The 17,207-nt window shown below is 45.1% G+C and overlaps 1 protein-coding gene across 2 annotated transcripts in view; it reads right to left on the bottom strand.

The window, feature by feature from the left end:
• Positions 1-17,207, bottom strand: part of LOC139277131 (neural cell adhesion molecule L1-like protein) — a 759,673-nt gene that overhangs the window by 289,031 nt on the left and 453,435 nt on the right. For both annotated transcript variants that reach the window (XM_070895152.1, XM_070895153.1), the window contains exon 19: positions 1,460-1,682. In XM_070895152.1, the coding sequence (XP_070751253.1) occupies positions 1,460-1,682 (223 nt within the window). The remainder of the gene's footprint in view (positions 1-1,459; positions 1,683-17,207) is intronic.

The raw sequence follows: 17,207 nt of genomic DNA, 5'->3' as shown, positions 1-17,207 counted from the left end.
ATATATTATGCTATAGTGCATAAACAGCATATTTTACTGAAAAACCTTCAATCTGAATAATCACAGAGGCTTTATATCTCTGAGTTATTTTGTTGTAATTTTTTCCTAAACTGCTTTTCCCCCCATGTTATAGATAAACTGTAATTTTTGGAACATAAATCATGCAAATGTATGTAGATTTTACCAGATTAAGGCAGACATTTTTCTATTTTCAGTTGCAAAACAGGGCTGTTGGAGGTAATTAGCAAGGATATATCACGGCACAAATTTTAATCTGGTGTATATGGAGAGAACAAAACTGAAGAAGTTGTTGCAGGGCATCAGTGAGAAATGTCAGATTTTCTGCACGCTAACGCATGCTCTGACATCTCTTCCAGGAAGTGAACATTGACCCCCAGTGGGGTCATGTTATCCATTCCCCGGGGGATGGGAAGGTTATTGGGGGAATGTTAAAAAGTAATGAAAGGGTAACGCGCTCAGTTCTGGTTTAAATGGAGGCACGTGAGCAATTATCTCTCAGGAGACAGGTCAAACACTAAAATATTTTGAGGAGGCTGCATGCCTCCAATTTAACTTGGCCTACTCCTGTTCCTAATCCTGCCTGCAGACTGGGTAAATGCCTTTATAGCACTGCTTGTGGGCCATGTGGAGATGAGTGCTACCCACCCCGCCAAGCTTACCTCCACACACTATCGGACTCCCATGATCAGCCAATCGCTGCCCCCACTATGCACGATCCGGTAACCTCCCACCCTGGGATCAGGCACCCCCCACCCCCGCCACGAGATCCGAATTTTACCACCCACCCTATCTGACTCTTGTGCCCTCCCCTCCCCCAACCTGCGATATCCGACTACCTCGCCGCGATATCCAACCCTCATTCCCCGCGTTATCCGCTCCCCCCACGCCCCCCACTCCGTGATATCTGACTCCCCCCCCCCCCGCCCTGCGATATCTGACTCTCCTCCCCCTCTGCCATAACGACACTCCAACGACCGCGCCCCCCCCCCAACCCTGCGATATACGACTCTTCCTCCTCCCACCCACCCGCCGTGTTATTCGACTCTCAGCCCCACCCACCCATCCCTAGCCCACAACATCCACAACCTGCCTTTAGGGAATTGAATTCACAACCGCTGGATTACTCGTCCAATATTATAACCACTGGGTTATTCTATCCATAAATGTGGTATTTGCTGAATATATTTAAGTGTGAAAAAATCTCTAAAATTTTTATACATTATAATCTTACTTTTCAATATAAAACTATTTATCATCACAATTTCCCAAATAGCTCCCATTTTATACAGTTTGGAAGCATCTCTAATGGTCCATACCAAGATGAAATTCGTATGGGTGTTAAGGGAAACAGAGACCTGACAACAACAATTGCATTTTTGCAGTGCTGATCAAATGCAGAAAGACATCTCAAAGTGTAATAAAAGTCAAAAATACTTACTATCTTCTCCTGAATATCCTGTCACTATCTTTGGATCAGGGCCTGCTCCAATATCATTTAATGTTTGCACCTTGATGTCAAAAGGGACAAATGTTGGGGTATTTGCAACCAAGTGGTGATGCTTATTGACGATATGTTCATGCCATTTTGTGTCAGCTCCTTGTTGTCTCCAGCTAACTTTGTACTTCAGTCCAGGTGCATTCCAGTCAATGGGTTTCAGTGGCTGCAAAAATACATGCAGAGAAAATGTTAGTCGATTGTAAACCAATTATTGAAAGGTCACACCAATATAACTGTGGCCCACTTGAAAATAAATCAGATTTCAGCATCAATAATGTTTACAGAATACAGGAAGAATGTATTTTAATGGCAATGCAGGATATGTACTGTGGTTAAAAAAAAACTAGAGAAATCCTGGACATGTTGTTCAGAATAATTGCTTTCTGCAAACATTGCAGATATTCTGGGTAGCTAAAGGGGATAACAGGGAGATTCTAGAAATAGACAAATGGTTCAAACATCCAAGAATTGAGATATTTCCAATTAAAACTAGTGTCGGCTTCAATGGGGATCTGTTTGAGACCACAAATCGAAGGGCTGATTAAAGTACAATAATCCTAAAACTGATAACATTAATAAGCCTAAAAAACTCTCAAAACTATTAATATGATAAATTGTCTTCCTTATCATGATTTAAGTACTTGATAGAGGAAAGAAGTATGATGCTTCAATGAAAATCTGTTCCTTGTTAAACTACTCGAGCAATTACAACTTCTAGGGCCCAAGTTTCCACGCGATAAAAAACGGGCGCCCCTCTGAGCTGGGCGCCCGTTTTTCACGCCTAAAACGGCGCCTAAAAAAAAACTCGCGATTCTGGAGCGCCCTGCAGCTCCTTGTCTGTTTGGCGCGGCGCCCAGGGGGGGCGGAACCTACACTCGCGCCGATTTTGTAAGTGGGAGGGGGCGGGTACTATTTAAATTAGTTTTTTTCCTGCCGGCAACGCTGCGCGTGCGCGTTGGAGCGTTCGCGCATGCTCAGTGTGAAAAATACATTGGCACTCGGCCATTTTTGTAGTTCTTTGTAGCTGTTTAATTTTTGAACATTTTTTTAATAAAAGCACACTGCCATCAGCACATCAGCACTGAGGCTTCCTGCAGCCTTCTCACTGTCTCCTTCCCCTCCCCCACGGGAACGAACGCCTGCAGCACTCTCCGTGCCTGAAGCACTTTCACACAGGTAGGAAGATGGTTTATTTAATCTTTTCTTTGCTTATAAATGTTTATTCAGGTTGGATTTATTTGTATAATATTTGTAGAAGTATAAATAAGGATTTATTGTAGAATTTAATGAGTTCCCTTCCTCCCCCTCCCCCCCCCACCTCGTTCTGGACGCCTAATTTGTAACCTACGCCTGATTTTTTAATGTGTAGAACAGGTTTTTTCAGTTCTACAAAAATCTTCACTTGCTCCATTCTAACTTAGTTTGGAGTACGTTTTTACTGTGGAAACTTTGAAATCAGGCGTCAGTGGCCGGACACGCCCCCTTTTGAAGAAAAAATTCTGTTCCAAAGTAGAACTGTTCTACCTGACCAGAACTGCAGAAAAAAAATGTGGAGAATTGCGATTTCTAAGATAGTCCGTTCTCCACCAGTTGCTCCTAAAAATCAGGCGCAAATCATGTGGAAACTTGGGCCCATAAAGTGCTGTCTGGTTGAATGACATCATGGAGAAGGATCTATGCAATTGAATTAATCATATTAGTTGATCACTAAAGGTTCCTTCACTTCAATGGGATTTTCTTTGTGGTAAGGAAGGTATGCAAATTATGTTTTGCCCAGCCAAGTGGCCTGTTTGTAACTGGTCTGCAAAAGCTGAAAGTTTAAGAATGGAAGTGAAACATTACAAAACGTTATGTGTGCAACTGAACAGAAATAAAGACCTACAAAGTGTATCCCAAAGTTTAGTCTAATTGCTTGAGTCCTGAACCCACTGCAAAAAGTTTATTTTTGTTCGTTCATGGGATGTGGGCATCGCTGGCAAGGTCAGCCTTTATTGCCCGACCCTAACTGGCCTCTGTGTGCCCGTTGCAAACTGTGTGGTGAAGATACTCCCACAGTGCTGTTAGGGAGAGAGGCATTGCCAGAGCTCAAGTCACAACATTCCAAAGAGAAGCCGAATTGCCCAATGTTACAGCAGGCAACCGACAACAAAGGATGCCGTTGTATATCTTTTAATGCCATAGAGAGTCTTAATGCTAGGAACATACCAGAAACTTTAAATACAAACTATGAACTAAGTCATACTGTAAATCTAGATATTGAAATAACTGTGATGTTGGGGGCGAAATTCCCCTGTCATGCACCTCCCGTTAACACCTCCAGGTGGAGGGGGGGGGTGGGCGGTTATGGAGGCATGAGCCTGTTTTCACCCAGGGGGGGGAGGAGGGTGGGGGGGGGGGCACTACCCGCTCCCACGAAATTGCGGGGAGTTAGCAGAGGCACTAACACGGCAGCAACGCGCCCCGCTAACAGAGCCCCTGGCCGCCGTGCAACCGACAATGACGTCATTGCTGTGCGTGCCGACCCGTTTGCGCCCCGTAGCGACCCCTTTCCAACCCGTAGCAGAAATTGGCCAGCCGGCAGGTCAGAAACCGGCCTGACCTTTGCTGCCGGGGTGGAAGTTGAAGGGGAGGTGCACTGAGCCGCGCGCCGCCATTTTGGCTGACTCACGGGTCGGCCGGTCTTGCTGCTCTGTGGCGTTTGGGTGCCAAGCTGTGGCCATGGCACCATGCCGCTCTGGTGATCCAGTGGAGGTCATCAGAAGCCCTGCAAGTGTGCAGCAGACCTTCCCCTTTAGCAGAAGGGGAGAGGCGTTGAAAGGAGTCAGGGCTGCCGATCCCGCCCGTGTAGTGCCCAGGAAACCACACCAACAGGAAGTGGAGTGCGCGACATTGTGCTCCATTTCCTGAGAGGGGCGGTGACCCCAATTTCATGGCCGGGGCGGGATTTCCACGCCAGTTGCAGGAAGTCCCTCCCCGATTGGGTACACCCCTAAATGGGGCGCTTTGGAATTTCTCCCTCACTGTTACTAAAATACTACGACTGAAAATGTCAGCTGTGGCTCAGTAAATAGCACCCTTGGCTCTGAGTCAGAAGGTCATGGGTTCAAGACCCACTCCAGGTACTTGAGCACAAAAATCTAGGCTGACACTCCCAGTGCATTGCTGAGGGAGTCCTGTACTGTCGGAGGTGCTGTCTTTTGAATGACACGTTACACCAAGGCTCCATCTGCTCTCTCAAATGGATATAAAAGATTTCATGGCACTATTTTGAAAAAGAATAGGGCAGTTACTGCCCGGCCCAACATTTTGCCCTCAATCAACATCACTAAAGCAGATTATCTGGTCATTATCACATTGCTGTTTGCTGTGCTAAATTGGTTCTCACGTTTCCGACATTACAACAGTGACTACACTTCAAAAAAGTATTTCATTGGCTGGAAAGCGCTTTGGGATTTCCGGTGGTCCAAGACTGGGTGATGAGTAATGAAAAAGGACTAATTAGCAATCTTGTTGTGCAAGGCCACTTGGGGAAGAGTGACCATAATATGGTAGAATTCTTTATTAAGATGGAGAGTGTCACAATTAATTCAGAGACTAGGGTCCTGAACTTAAGGAAAGGTAACTTCGATGGTATGAGACGTGAATTGGCTAGAATAGACTGGCGAATGACACTTAAAGGGTTGACGGTGGATAGGCAATGGCAAACATTTAAAGATCACATGGATGAACTTCAACAATTGTACATCCCTGTCTGGAGTAAAAATAAAACAGGGAAGATGGCTCAACCGTGGCTAACAAGGGAAATTAGGGATAGTGTTAAATCCAATGAAGAGGCATATAATTTGGCCAGAAAAAGCAGCAAACCTGAGGACTGGGAGAAATTTAGAATTCAGCAGAGGAGGACAAAGGGTTTGATTAGGAGGAGGAAAATAGGGTATGAGAGGAAGCTTGCTGGGAACATAAAAACTAACTGCAAAAGCTTCTTTAGGTATGTGAAGAGAAAAAGATTAGTGAAGACAAGCGTAGGTCCCTTGCAGTCAGAATCAGGTGAATTCATAATGGGGAACAAAGAAATGGCAGACCAATGAAACAAATACTTTGCTTCTGTCTTCACGAAGGAAGACACAAATAACCTTCCAGAAATACGAAGGAACCAAGGGTCTAGTGAGAAGGAGGAACTGAAGGATATCCTTATTAGGGGGGAAATTGTGTTAGGGAAATTGATGAGATTGAAGGCTGTTAAATCCCCAGGGCCTGATAGTCTGCATCCCAGAGTACTTAAGGAAGTGTCTCTAGAAATAGTGGATGCGTTGGTGGTCATTTTCCAACAGTCTAGCGAATCTGGATCAGTTCCTATAGACAGGAGGGTAGCTAATGTAACACCACTTTTTAAAAAAGGAGGGAGGGAGAAAACGGGGAATTATAGACCGGTTAGCCTGACATCAGTAGTGGGGAATATGTTGGAATCAATTCTTAAAGATGAAATAGCAGTGCATTTGGAATGTAGTGACAGGATCGGTCCAAGTCAGCATGGATTTATAAAAGGGAAATCAGGCTTGACAAATCTTCTAGAATTTTTTGAGGATGTAACTAGTAGAGTGGACAAGGGAGAACCAGTGGATGTGGTGTATTTGGACTTTCAAAAGGCTTTTGACAAGGTCGCACACAAGAGATTGGTGTGCAAAATTAAAGCACAAGATATTGGGGATAATATATTGTCATGGATAGAGAACTGGTTGGCAGACAGGAAGCAGAGAGTAAGGATAAACGGGTCCTTTCCAAAATGGCAGGCAGTGACTAGTGAGGTGCCGCAGGGCTCAGTGCTGGGACCCCAGTTATTTACAATATACATCATTGATTTAGATGAAGGAATTGAGTGTAATATATCCAGATTTGCAGATGACACTAAGCTGGGTGGCGGTGTGAGTTGTGAGGAGGATGCTAAGAGGCTGCAGGGTGACTTGGAAAGGTTAGGTGATTGGGCAAATGCATGGCAGATGCAGTATAATGTAGATAAATGTGAGGGTATCCACTTTGATGGCAAAAACATGAAGGCAGTATATTATCTGAATGGCGGCAGATTAGGAAAAGGGGAGGTGCAACGAGACCTGGGTGTCATGGTACATCAGTCATTGAAAGTAGGCATGCAGGTACAGCAGGCGGTGAAGAAGGCAAATGGTATGTTGGCCTTCATAGCTAGGGGATTTGCATATAGGAGCAGGGAGGTCTTTCTGTCGTTGTACAGGGCCTTGGTGAGGCCTCACCTGGAATATTGTGTATTGTGTTCAGTTTTGGTCTCCTAATCTGAGAAAGGATATTCTTGCTATTGAGGGAGTGCAGCGAAGGTTCACCAGATTGATTCCCAGGATGCAGAACTGACATATGAGGAGAGACTGGATCGACTGGGCCTGTATTCACTGGAGTTTAGAAGAATGAGACGGGATCTCATCGAAACATGCAACATTCTGACGGGTTTGGACAGGTTAGATGCAGGAAGAATATTCCCGATGTTGGGGAAGTCCAGAACCAGGGGTCACAGTCTAAGGATAAGGGGTAGGCCATTTAGGACCGAGATGAGGAGAAACTTCTTCACTCAGAGAGTTGTTAACCTGTGGAATTCTCTACCGCAGAGAGATGTTGATGCCAGCTCATTGGATATATTCAAGAGGGAGTTAGATATGGCCCTGACAGCTAAAGGGATCAAGGGGTATGGAGAGAAAGCAGGAAAGGGGTACTGAGGGAATGATCAGCCATGATCTTACTGAATGGCGGTGCAGGCTCGAAGGACCGAATGGCCTACTACTGCACCTATTTTTTATGTTTCTATGTTTCTATGAAAGGCGCGATATAAATGCAAGTCTTTCTTTCTTTTAATAAACAGAACACAGCTGGTGCTGAGATATTGTGACACATGTAAAGTATAGTCATGTCTATGCTGATTTTGGTTCTGTCAAAATAATATATATCCAATTACTTGATGTAATTCTCAATGTTTAATCTCGTAATGGTATTAACATCATAAATGTTGTTCAATAAAGTAGTTTCAGTTGATGCATCTCTGGTCTGACTTCATCTTTGATGACTCTGGCAAGTGGAAGTTAATTACATTTCACTCGGCTTTGTACGTTGATCCTTCCATGACTGATTCGGCTAAGGTAACTATCAGCATAATTTACATTGTGTGACAGTCCAAAAGCAAGATATATTAAGCATCTTATAAACCTTTAGAGTTGGATGGCAGATGCAAATGTAATTCTCCTACATATATGTATTAGAGAAGGATGGGGCATTGGAGAGTGAAGATTCGTATGGTACTCTCAATACTATAAATTAGCGATTGGAATTTCTGAAGCTATGAACTGAATTCTCCTGTTGGCGGGTTTGCAGTAATGTTATTTTCCTTACGTCTGTCAATGTGAATAGAAACATAAAAACATAGAGAATAGGTGCAGGAGTAGGTCATTCTTCCCCTCGAGCCTGCACCACCATTCAATATGATCATGGCTGATCATGCAACTTCAGTACCCCATTACTGCTTTCTCTCCATACACCTTGATCCCTTTAGCCGTAAGGGCCACATCTAACTCCCTTTTGAATATATCTAAGGAACTGGCCTCAACAACTTTCTGTAATAGGGAGTTCCACATGCCCACAACTCTCTGAGTGAAGAAATTTCCCCTCATCTTGGTCCGAAATGGCTGACCATTTATCCGTAGACTGTGACCCCTGGTTCTGGACTTCCCCAACATCGGGAACATTTTTCCTGCATCTAATCTGTCCACTCCCGTCAGAATTCTATATGTTTCTATGAGATCCCCTCTCATTCTTCTAAATTTCAGTGAATATAAGTCTAATCGATCCAGTCTTTCTTCATATGTCAGTCCTGTCATCCCAGGAATCAGTCTGGTGAACCTTCGCTGCATTCCCTCAATAACAAGAATGTCCTTCCTCACATTAGGAAACCAAAACTGTACACAATATTCCAGGTGTGGCCTCACCAAGGCCCTGTACAACTGCAGTAACACCTCCCTGCTCCCATACTCAAATCCCCTCGCTATGAAGGCCAACATGCCATTTGCCTTCTTCACCTCCTGCTGTACCTGCATGCCAACTTTCAAAGACTGATGTACCATGACACCCAGATCTCGTTGCACCTCACCTTTTCCGAATCTGTCACCATTCAGATAATATTCTGCCTTCCTGTTTTTGCCACCAAAGTGGATAACCTCACATTCATCTACATTATACTGCATCTGCCATGCATTTGCCCACTCACCTAACCTGTCCAAGTCACCCTGTAGCCTCTTAGCATCCTTCTCACAGCTCACAGTGCCACCCAGCTCAGTGTCATCTGCAAACTTGGAGATATTACATTCAATTCCTTCGTCTAAATCATTAATGTATATTGTAAATAGCTAATAGCTGGGGTCCCAGCACTGAACCTTGCGGTGCCCCACTAGTCACCGCATGCAATTCTGAAAAGGATCCGTTTATTCCTACTCTTTGTTTCCTGTCTGCCAACCAGTTCTCTATCCACGTCAATGCATTGCCCCCAATACCATGTATTTAAATTTGCACACTAATCTCTTGTGTGGGATCTTGTCAAAAGCTTTTTGAAAGTCCAAATACACCACATCCACTGGTTCTCCCTTGTCCACTCTACTAGTTACATCCTCAAAAAATTCTAGAAGATTTGTCAAACATGATTTCCCTTTCATAAATCCATGCTGACTTGGACCTATCCTGTCACTGCTTTCCAAATGCACTGCTATTTCATCTTTAATAATTGATTCCAACATTTTCCCCACTACCGATGTCAGGCTAACTGATCTATAATTCTCGGTTTTCTCTCTCCCTCCTTTTTTAAAAAGTGGGGTTACATTAGTTACCCTCCAATCTATAGGAACTGATGCAGAGTTTATAGAATGTTGGAAAATGACCATCAATGCATCCACTATTTCTAGGGCCACTAACTTAAGTATTCTGGGATGCAGACTATCAGGCCCCGCGGATTTATCGGCCTTCAATCCTATCAATTTCCCGAACACAATTTCCTGACTAATAAGGATTTCCTTCAGTTCCTCCTTCTCTCGAGACTATCGGTCCCCTAGTATTTCCGGAAGGTTATTTGTGTCTTCCTTAGTGAAGACAGAACCAAAGTACTTGTTCAATTGGTCTGCCATTTCTTTGTTACCCATTATAAATTCACCTGATTCTGACTGCAAGGGACCTACATTAGTCTTCACTAATCTTTTTCTCTTCACATATCTACAGAAGCTTTTGCAGTCACTTTTTATGTTCCCTGCAAGCTTACTCTCACACTCTATTTTCCCCCTCCTAATTAAACCCTTTGTCCTCCCCTGCTCACAACTAGCCCACTGTGTAATGAGACAGGAATAATAAACGATCTCCTAGTAAAAGATCCCCTCGGAATGAGTGATCACAGTATGGCTGAATTTGTAATACAGATTGAGGGTAAGGAAATAGTGTCTCAAACGAGGGTACTATGCTTAAACAAAGGGGACTACAGAGGGATGAGTGCAGAGTTGGCTAAAGTGGACTGGGAACACAGACTAAACGGTGGCACAATTGAGGAACAATGGAGGACTTTTAAGGAGCTCTTTCATCGTGCTCAACAAAAATATATTCCAGTGAAAAAGGGCGGTAAGAGAAGGGATAACCAGCCGTGGATAAACAAGGAAATAAAGGAGAGTATCAAATTAAAAACCAATGCGTATAAGGTGGCCAAGGTTACTGGGAAACTAGAAGATTGGGAAAATTTTAAACGACAGCAAAGAATGACTAAGAAAACAATAAAGAAAGGAAAGATAGATTACGAAAGTAAACTTACGCAAAACATAAAAACAGATAGTAAAAGCTTTTACCGATATTTAAAATGGAAAAGAGTGACTAAAGTAAATGTTGGTCCCTTAGAAGATGAGAAGGGGGATTTAATAATGGGAAATGTGGAAATGGCTGAGACCTTAAACAATTATTTTGCTTCGGTCTTCACAGTGGAAGACACACAAATCATGCCAAAAATTGCTGGTCACGGGAATGTGGGAAGAGAGGACCTTGAGACAATCACTATCACTAGGGGGGTAGTGCTGGATAGGCTAATGGGACTCGAGGTAGACAAGGCCCCTGGTCCTGATGAAATGCATCCCAGGGTATTAAAAGAGATGGCAGAAGTTGCAGCAAATGCATTCGTTATAATCTACCAAAATTCTCTGGACTCTGGGGAGGTACCAGCGGATTGGAAAGCAGCTAATGTAACGCCTCTGTTTAAAAAAGGGGCATACAAAAGGCAGGTAACTATAGGCCGGTTAATTTAACATCTGTATTGGGGAAAATGCTTGAAGCTATCATTGAGGAAGAAATAGCGGCACATCGAGATAGGAATAGTGCAATCAAGCAGACACAACATGGATTCATGAAGGGGAAATCATGTTTAACTAATTTACTGGAATTCTTTGAGGATATAACGAGCATGGTGGATAGAGGTGTACCGATGGATGTGGTGTATTTAGATTTCCAAAAGGCATTCGATAAGGTGCCACACAAAAGGTTACTGCAGATGATAAAGGTACGCGGAGTCAGAGGAAAAGTATTAGCATGGATCGAGAATTGGCTGGCTAACAGAAAGCAGAGAGTCGGGATAAATGGGTCCTTTTCGGGTTGGCAATCGGTGGTTCGTGGTGTGAAACAGGGATCGGTGCTGGGACCACAACTTTTTACAATATACATAGATGACCTGGAAGAGGGGACAGAGTATAGTGTAACAAAATTTGCAGATGAAACTAAGATTAGTGGGAAAGCGGGTTGTGTGGAGGACACAGAGAGGCTGCAATGAGATTTAGATAGGTTAAGCGAATGGGCTAAGGTTTGGCAGATGGAATACAATGTCTGAAAATGTGAGGTCATCCACCTTGGAAAAAAAAACAGTAAAAGGGAATATTATTTGAATGGGGAGAAATTACAACATGCTGCAGTGCAGAGGGACCTGGGGGTCCTTGTGCATGAATCCCAAAAAGTTAGTTTGCAGGTGCAGCAGGTAATCAGGAAGGCAAATGGAATGTTGGCCTTCATTGCGAGAGGGATGGAGTACAAAAGCAGGGAGGTCCTGCTGCAACTGTACAGGGTATTGGTGAGGCCGCACCTGAAGTACTGTGTGCAGTTTTGGTCACCTTACTTAAGGAAGGATATACTAGCTTTGGAGGGGGTGCAGAGACGATTCACTCAGCTGATTCTGGAGATGAGGGGGTTACCTTATGATGATAGATTGAGTAGACTGGGTCTTTACTCGTTGGAGTTCAGAAGGATGAGGGGAGATCTTATAGAAACATTTGAAATAATGAAAGGATCGACAAGATAGAGGCAGAGAGGTTGTTTCCACTGGTCGGGGAGACTAGAACTAGGGGGCACAGCCTCAAAATACGGGAGAGCCCTTTTAAAACCGAGTTGAGAAGGAATTTCTTCTCCCAGAGGGTTGTGAATCTGTGGAATTCTCTGCCCAAGGAAGCAGTTGAGGCTAGCTCATTGAATGTATTCAAGTCACAGATAGATAGATTTTTAACCAATAAGGGAATTAAGGGTTATGGGGAGCGGGCGGGTAAGTGGAGCTGAGTCCACGGCCAGATCAGCCATGATCTTGTTGAATGGCGGAGCAGGCTCGAGGGGCTAGATGGCCTACTCCTGTTCCATGTTCTTATGTTCTTATGTTTATGTTCTTATTATCTCCCAGAATCCTCATTAGCCACGTAGGGTGCTTTAGAGGCCGTTAAACTGTCCTCCAGTGCGTTACTGTCTATGGAAGGGAAGGAAACATAGCTCTGGCTCAGCCTGGTCACAACCAATTAAAAGGACACCTTACAGTTACAGCTCTGGACACTGCACTTTGGCCAAGGCCGCAGCAGCAAGTGCAGCAAGGTGTTCGGATGTATCTGTAGAAGTGCTCCTGTCTGAAGGGAGGTGCCTGGGACAGTGGTCCAGAAATGCAGGCAAGCCCATTTTTAGGTGGACAGAGTTCATGTCCTGTGCGTGAATGCTGAGGCCAGATATTGGGTGTCGGGCCTCATTATAATGGAGCAAAGATTGGGGATTACAACCCGGAGCACGGAACCTCCTCAGAGAAATAATTGTTCAAAGTAAACACGGCTTAATCAAAGTATTATGTGTTCATAACTGTGTATTCTTTCAATTTTTGGGAGTTGGATGATAGCAAGGGAAATGGAAATTTCTGAAGAAACTTGAGCAGTGAGAAACTTTGTAAGGGTGTTGGAGGGAGAACAAATCGGTGGGCATGACTTGACTATGGTGATAAACATACATTTCTTAAATCAATGTACTATTTGGTTTGTTCTGGAAGATGTACCTGTTCTACTTCCCCTTTCCTTCATACCCTCCTCATGTTTTATTGTGCTTTGGGTTTTCAGATCTTACTTCTCCCTCATCATCATCATCTTCAAGTCCCAGAAGTAGCAAGCAATGTTATGTGGCACACAACATGCAGAAACTATCCTGGAGACTCGATCTTGGCTGTACTGCAGAATTCCACCGGATTCAACCAGGCACCTATTGGGAGACTTCAAGATGCTTATTGGCTGCTCTGTAACATTGCTTGTGGCTGTATGGACCTCATTATATCTGTCGATGGAAGCTGCAATGGAGTCATCAGTGGATGGAATAGTTCTGGTCACCAGTTAACCACCCTGATACTTCGCCTTGAGTCATGCAGGCTGGGATAGTGAGTGGATTGTCGCCTGATGGAAGGGACATGGCATTGTGCCAGGTATCTAAAACTAACACTCAAGATCGGGTGATTAGCATCGCATACTAGCTGCAAATTTGATAGAATGCCAGCCTTTTCTGTTCATAAGAGAGGATTTTTACTGGAAGCTTTGAGGGACACCATAGTTCCACCAATTATTCCCTGCAGTTGTGGGAAGCCAACCCGCCGATAAAGCGGAACCCTCTCTTTGTTCCTATGGGCTCATCGAGAAGGAAATGAATTGTGATGCCCTCCTGAAGAGGGCAGCCTTGACCTTCTTGATGCAGCAGGAAGGCACTGACTGGTTAATGTGGCACATAGAAACATAGAAACATAGAAAATAGGTGCAGGAGTAGGCCATTCGGCCCTTCAAGCCTGCACCGCCATTCAATATGATCATGGCTGATCATTCACCTCAGTACCCCTTTCCTGCTTTTTCTCCATACCCCTTGATCCCTTTAGTCGTAAGGGCCATATCTAACTCCCTCTTGAATATATCCAATGAAGTGGCATCAACAACTCTCTGCGGCAGGGAATTCCACAGGCTAACAACTCTCTGAGTGAAGAAGTTTCTCCTCATCTCAGTCCTAAATGGCCTAACCCTTATCCTAAGATTTTGTCCCCTGGTTCTGGACTTCTCCAACATCGGGAACATTCTTCCCGCATCGAACCTGTCCCGTCCCGTCAAAATCCTATACGTTTCGATGAGATCCCCTCTCATCTTTCTAAACTCCAGCGTATATAGGCCCAGTTGATCCAGTCTCTTCTCATCTGTCATTCCAGCCATCCCTGGAATCAGTCTGGTGAACCTTCGCTGCACTCCCTCAATCGCAAGAACGTCCTTCCTCAGATTAGGAGACCAAAACTGAACACAATATTCCAGGTGAGGCCTCACCAAGGCCCTGTACAAATGCAGTAAGACCTCCCTGCTCCTATACTCAAATCCCCTAGCTATGAAGGCCAACATGCCATTTGCCTTCTTCACCGCCTGCTGTGTACCTGTATGCCAACTTTCAATGACTGATGAACCATGACACCTCCCCTTTTCCTAATCTGCCGCGATTCAGATAATATTCTGCCTTCGTGTTTTTGCCACCAAAGTGGATAGCCTCATATTCATGTCACCTGATGGTGTCTGGAATGATGTAGATGCAAACAAATTTACAACAATGGTGTTCTGGGCTGTTACAATGCTGTACCACGCACAGAAATGGGCTGCAGACCTCCTTCAGCCAGCAACAGACATATTTCTCCACTTGCCTCTGGGGGAAAGTGCAGCCTTCTGAGACACAGATGTTCTAAGAAGTCGACTTAAGACCTTCTTGGTGAGCAGACCCTGGTGAATCTGTCCACATGTGGGGAAGAGGTGCCTTCTGTGATGAATGAATAAAGAGTCTGACCAGATACTGTGAGCTCAAGGTAAAGTGTGACCTCAGTCTTTTATTACAGGTCTCCAGAGTGCCTCTCCAGCCTGTGAGGCCTCCTTAAGTACAGGTGCTCCCAAGGGATTGTAGGATCCCTTGGGACTCCATGGGGTGAGCCCTCTAGTGGTTAAACAAGGTATCTACAGGTTTACATATATAACAACACTCCCCCCTCCAAAGTCAATAGTGTAACTATTTACAAGATGAGTCGATCTGGGACCTTTCTTTCCCTGGTTGATTGTCTCAGTGCAAATGCTGGTTTTGGTGAGTCGTTTGATGGGCCCTCGCTGGGCTGCTGTGCAGCCGGCCTTGCTGGGTTGCCTGGTGTGGTGAGTCCTGCTGAGCTGCTGCGGGTGATGGGTTCTGCTTCGTGGTCAACTGTGGTGCCAGTTGCCACTGGTGTGAGTGTTGGGGGGGTCAAAAAAGGTAGGGTCTAATGTGGGTTGCTCTGGATAGTCCGTGAATCTGAGTTTGGTTTGGTGTTTCCTGTAGACGAGTCCATTTGAAAGTTTGACCTGAAACACCCTACTCCCCTCTTTGGCCACGACAGTCCCGGGAAGCGACTTGGGACCTAGTCCATAGTTCAACACAAATACAGGATCATTCATCTCAATTTCGCGTGACAATTTTGCACTATCGTGATATGTACTTTGTTGAAGCCGCCTGCTCTCTACCTGTTCGTGTAGATCAGAGTGGTCTAACGAGAGCCTTGTCTTAAGTGTCCTTTTCATGAGCAGTTCAGCGGGTGGAATCCCAGTGAGTGAGTGGGGTCTCGTGCAGTAACTAAGCAGGACTCGGGATAGGCGAGTCTGCAGTGAGCCTTCAGTTACCCTCTTCAAGCTCTGCTTGATTATTTGCACTGCTCTCTCTGCCTGACCATTGGATGCTGGTTTGAACAAGATGTGACATGTTTGATCCCATTGCGGGTCACGAACTCTTTGAACTCGGCACTGGTGAAACACGGCACGTTGTCACTCAAAAGGACATCAGGCAGGCCGTGCGTGGCAAACATGGCCTGCAGGCTTTCAATGGTGGCAGCGGACGTGCTTGCTGACATTATCTCACATTCAATCCATTTGGAGTATGCATCTACAACCACGAGGAACATTTTTCCCAAGAACGGGCCTGCAGAGTTGACATGGACCCCAGATCACGGTTTGGAGGGCCAAGACCATAAACTTAGTGACGCCTCCCTGGATGCATTGCTTAACTGTGAACATGTGTTACACTTGTGCACACAGAACTCGAAGTCTGCATCGATACCGGACCACCACACATGGGCTCTGGCTATCGCTTTCATCATTACGATGCCTGGGTGGGTACTGTGGAGATCACGAATGAAAGTGTCCCTGCCCTTTTTTGGCACCACTGCCCGATTATCCCATAGGAGCCAGTCTGCCTGTATAGACATTTCATCTTTGCGCCGCTGGTACGGCTTTATTTCTTCCTGCATTTCTAATGGGACACTGGACCAGCTCTGGTGGAGCACACAGTTTTTTACAAAGGCCAGTAGGGGGTCCTGGCTCGTCCAGGCTCTAAGGTGTCGGGCAGTGACGGGTGATTGCTCACTCTGGAATGCTTCCATTACCATGACTAAATCTGCGGGCTGTGCCATTTTCACCCCCATGGTAGGCAATGGCAGCCGACTGAGAGCATCGGTACAGTTTTCTGTGCCTGGCCTGTGGCGGATGGCGTAGTTGTATGCGGACAACATGAGCGCCCATCTCTGGATGCGGGCCGATGCATTCGTATTTATCCCCTTACTTTCAGAAAAGAGGGATATCAGTGGCTTATGGTCAGTTTGCAATTCAAATTTTAGCCTGAACAGATATTGATGCATTTTCTTTACCCCATAGACACACGCTAACACTTCTTTTTCAATCATGGTGTAGGCCCTCTCAGCCTTAGACAGACTTCTGGATGCATAAGCAATCGGTTGCAATTTCCCAGATTCATTAGCTGTTGCAATACACACCCGACACCGTATGACGGCGCATCACATGCTAGTACCAAACACTTACATGGATCATACAACACAAGTAATTTGCTTGAGCATAACAGTATTCTAACTTTTATAAAGGCATTTTCTTGGCTTTTACCCCATACCCATTTGTCTCCTTTATGCAGTAAAGCGTGCAGTGGTTCTAACAGTGTGCTGAGACCCGGTAAGAAGTTACCAAAACAGTTCAGGAGTCCTCGAAACGACCGCAGCTCCATCACGTTCTGTGGCCTCGGTGCGTTCTCAATTGCCTCCGTCTTTGAATCGGTGGGCCTGATTCTTCTCCCCAGGAACTCCACTTCAGGCACCAGGAAAACGCACCTCGAGCGTTTTAACCTGAACTCCACACGATTAAGACCCTCCTCCAAGTTCTGCAGGTGCTCAACTGTATCCCGACCTGTGACCAAGATGTCGCCCTGGAAGACCACAGTGCATGGGATCAACTTCAGTAAGCTTTCCATGTTTCTCTGAAATATCGCCGCGGCTGATCGAATC

This window comes from Pristiophorus japonicus, chromosome 12 (genome assembly GCF_044704955.1).
Source record: "Pristiophorus japonicus isolate sPriJap1 chromosome 12, sPriJap1.hap1, whole genome shotgun sequence".
NCBI classification, from domain to species: domain Eukaryota; kingdom Metazoa; phylum Chordata; class Chondrichthyes; family Pristiophoridae; genus Pristiophorus; species Pristiophorus japonicus.
Note: the sequence above shows the minus strand (reverse complement) of the source record. Positions and strands in the feature narration are given on the sequence as shown.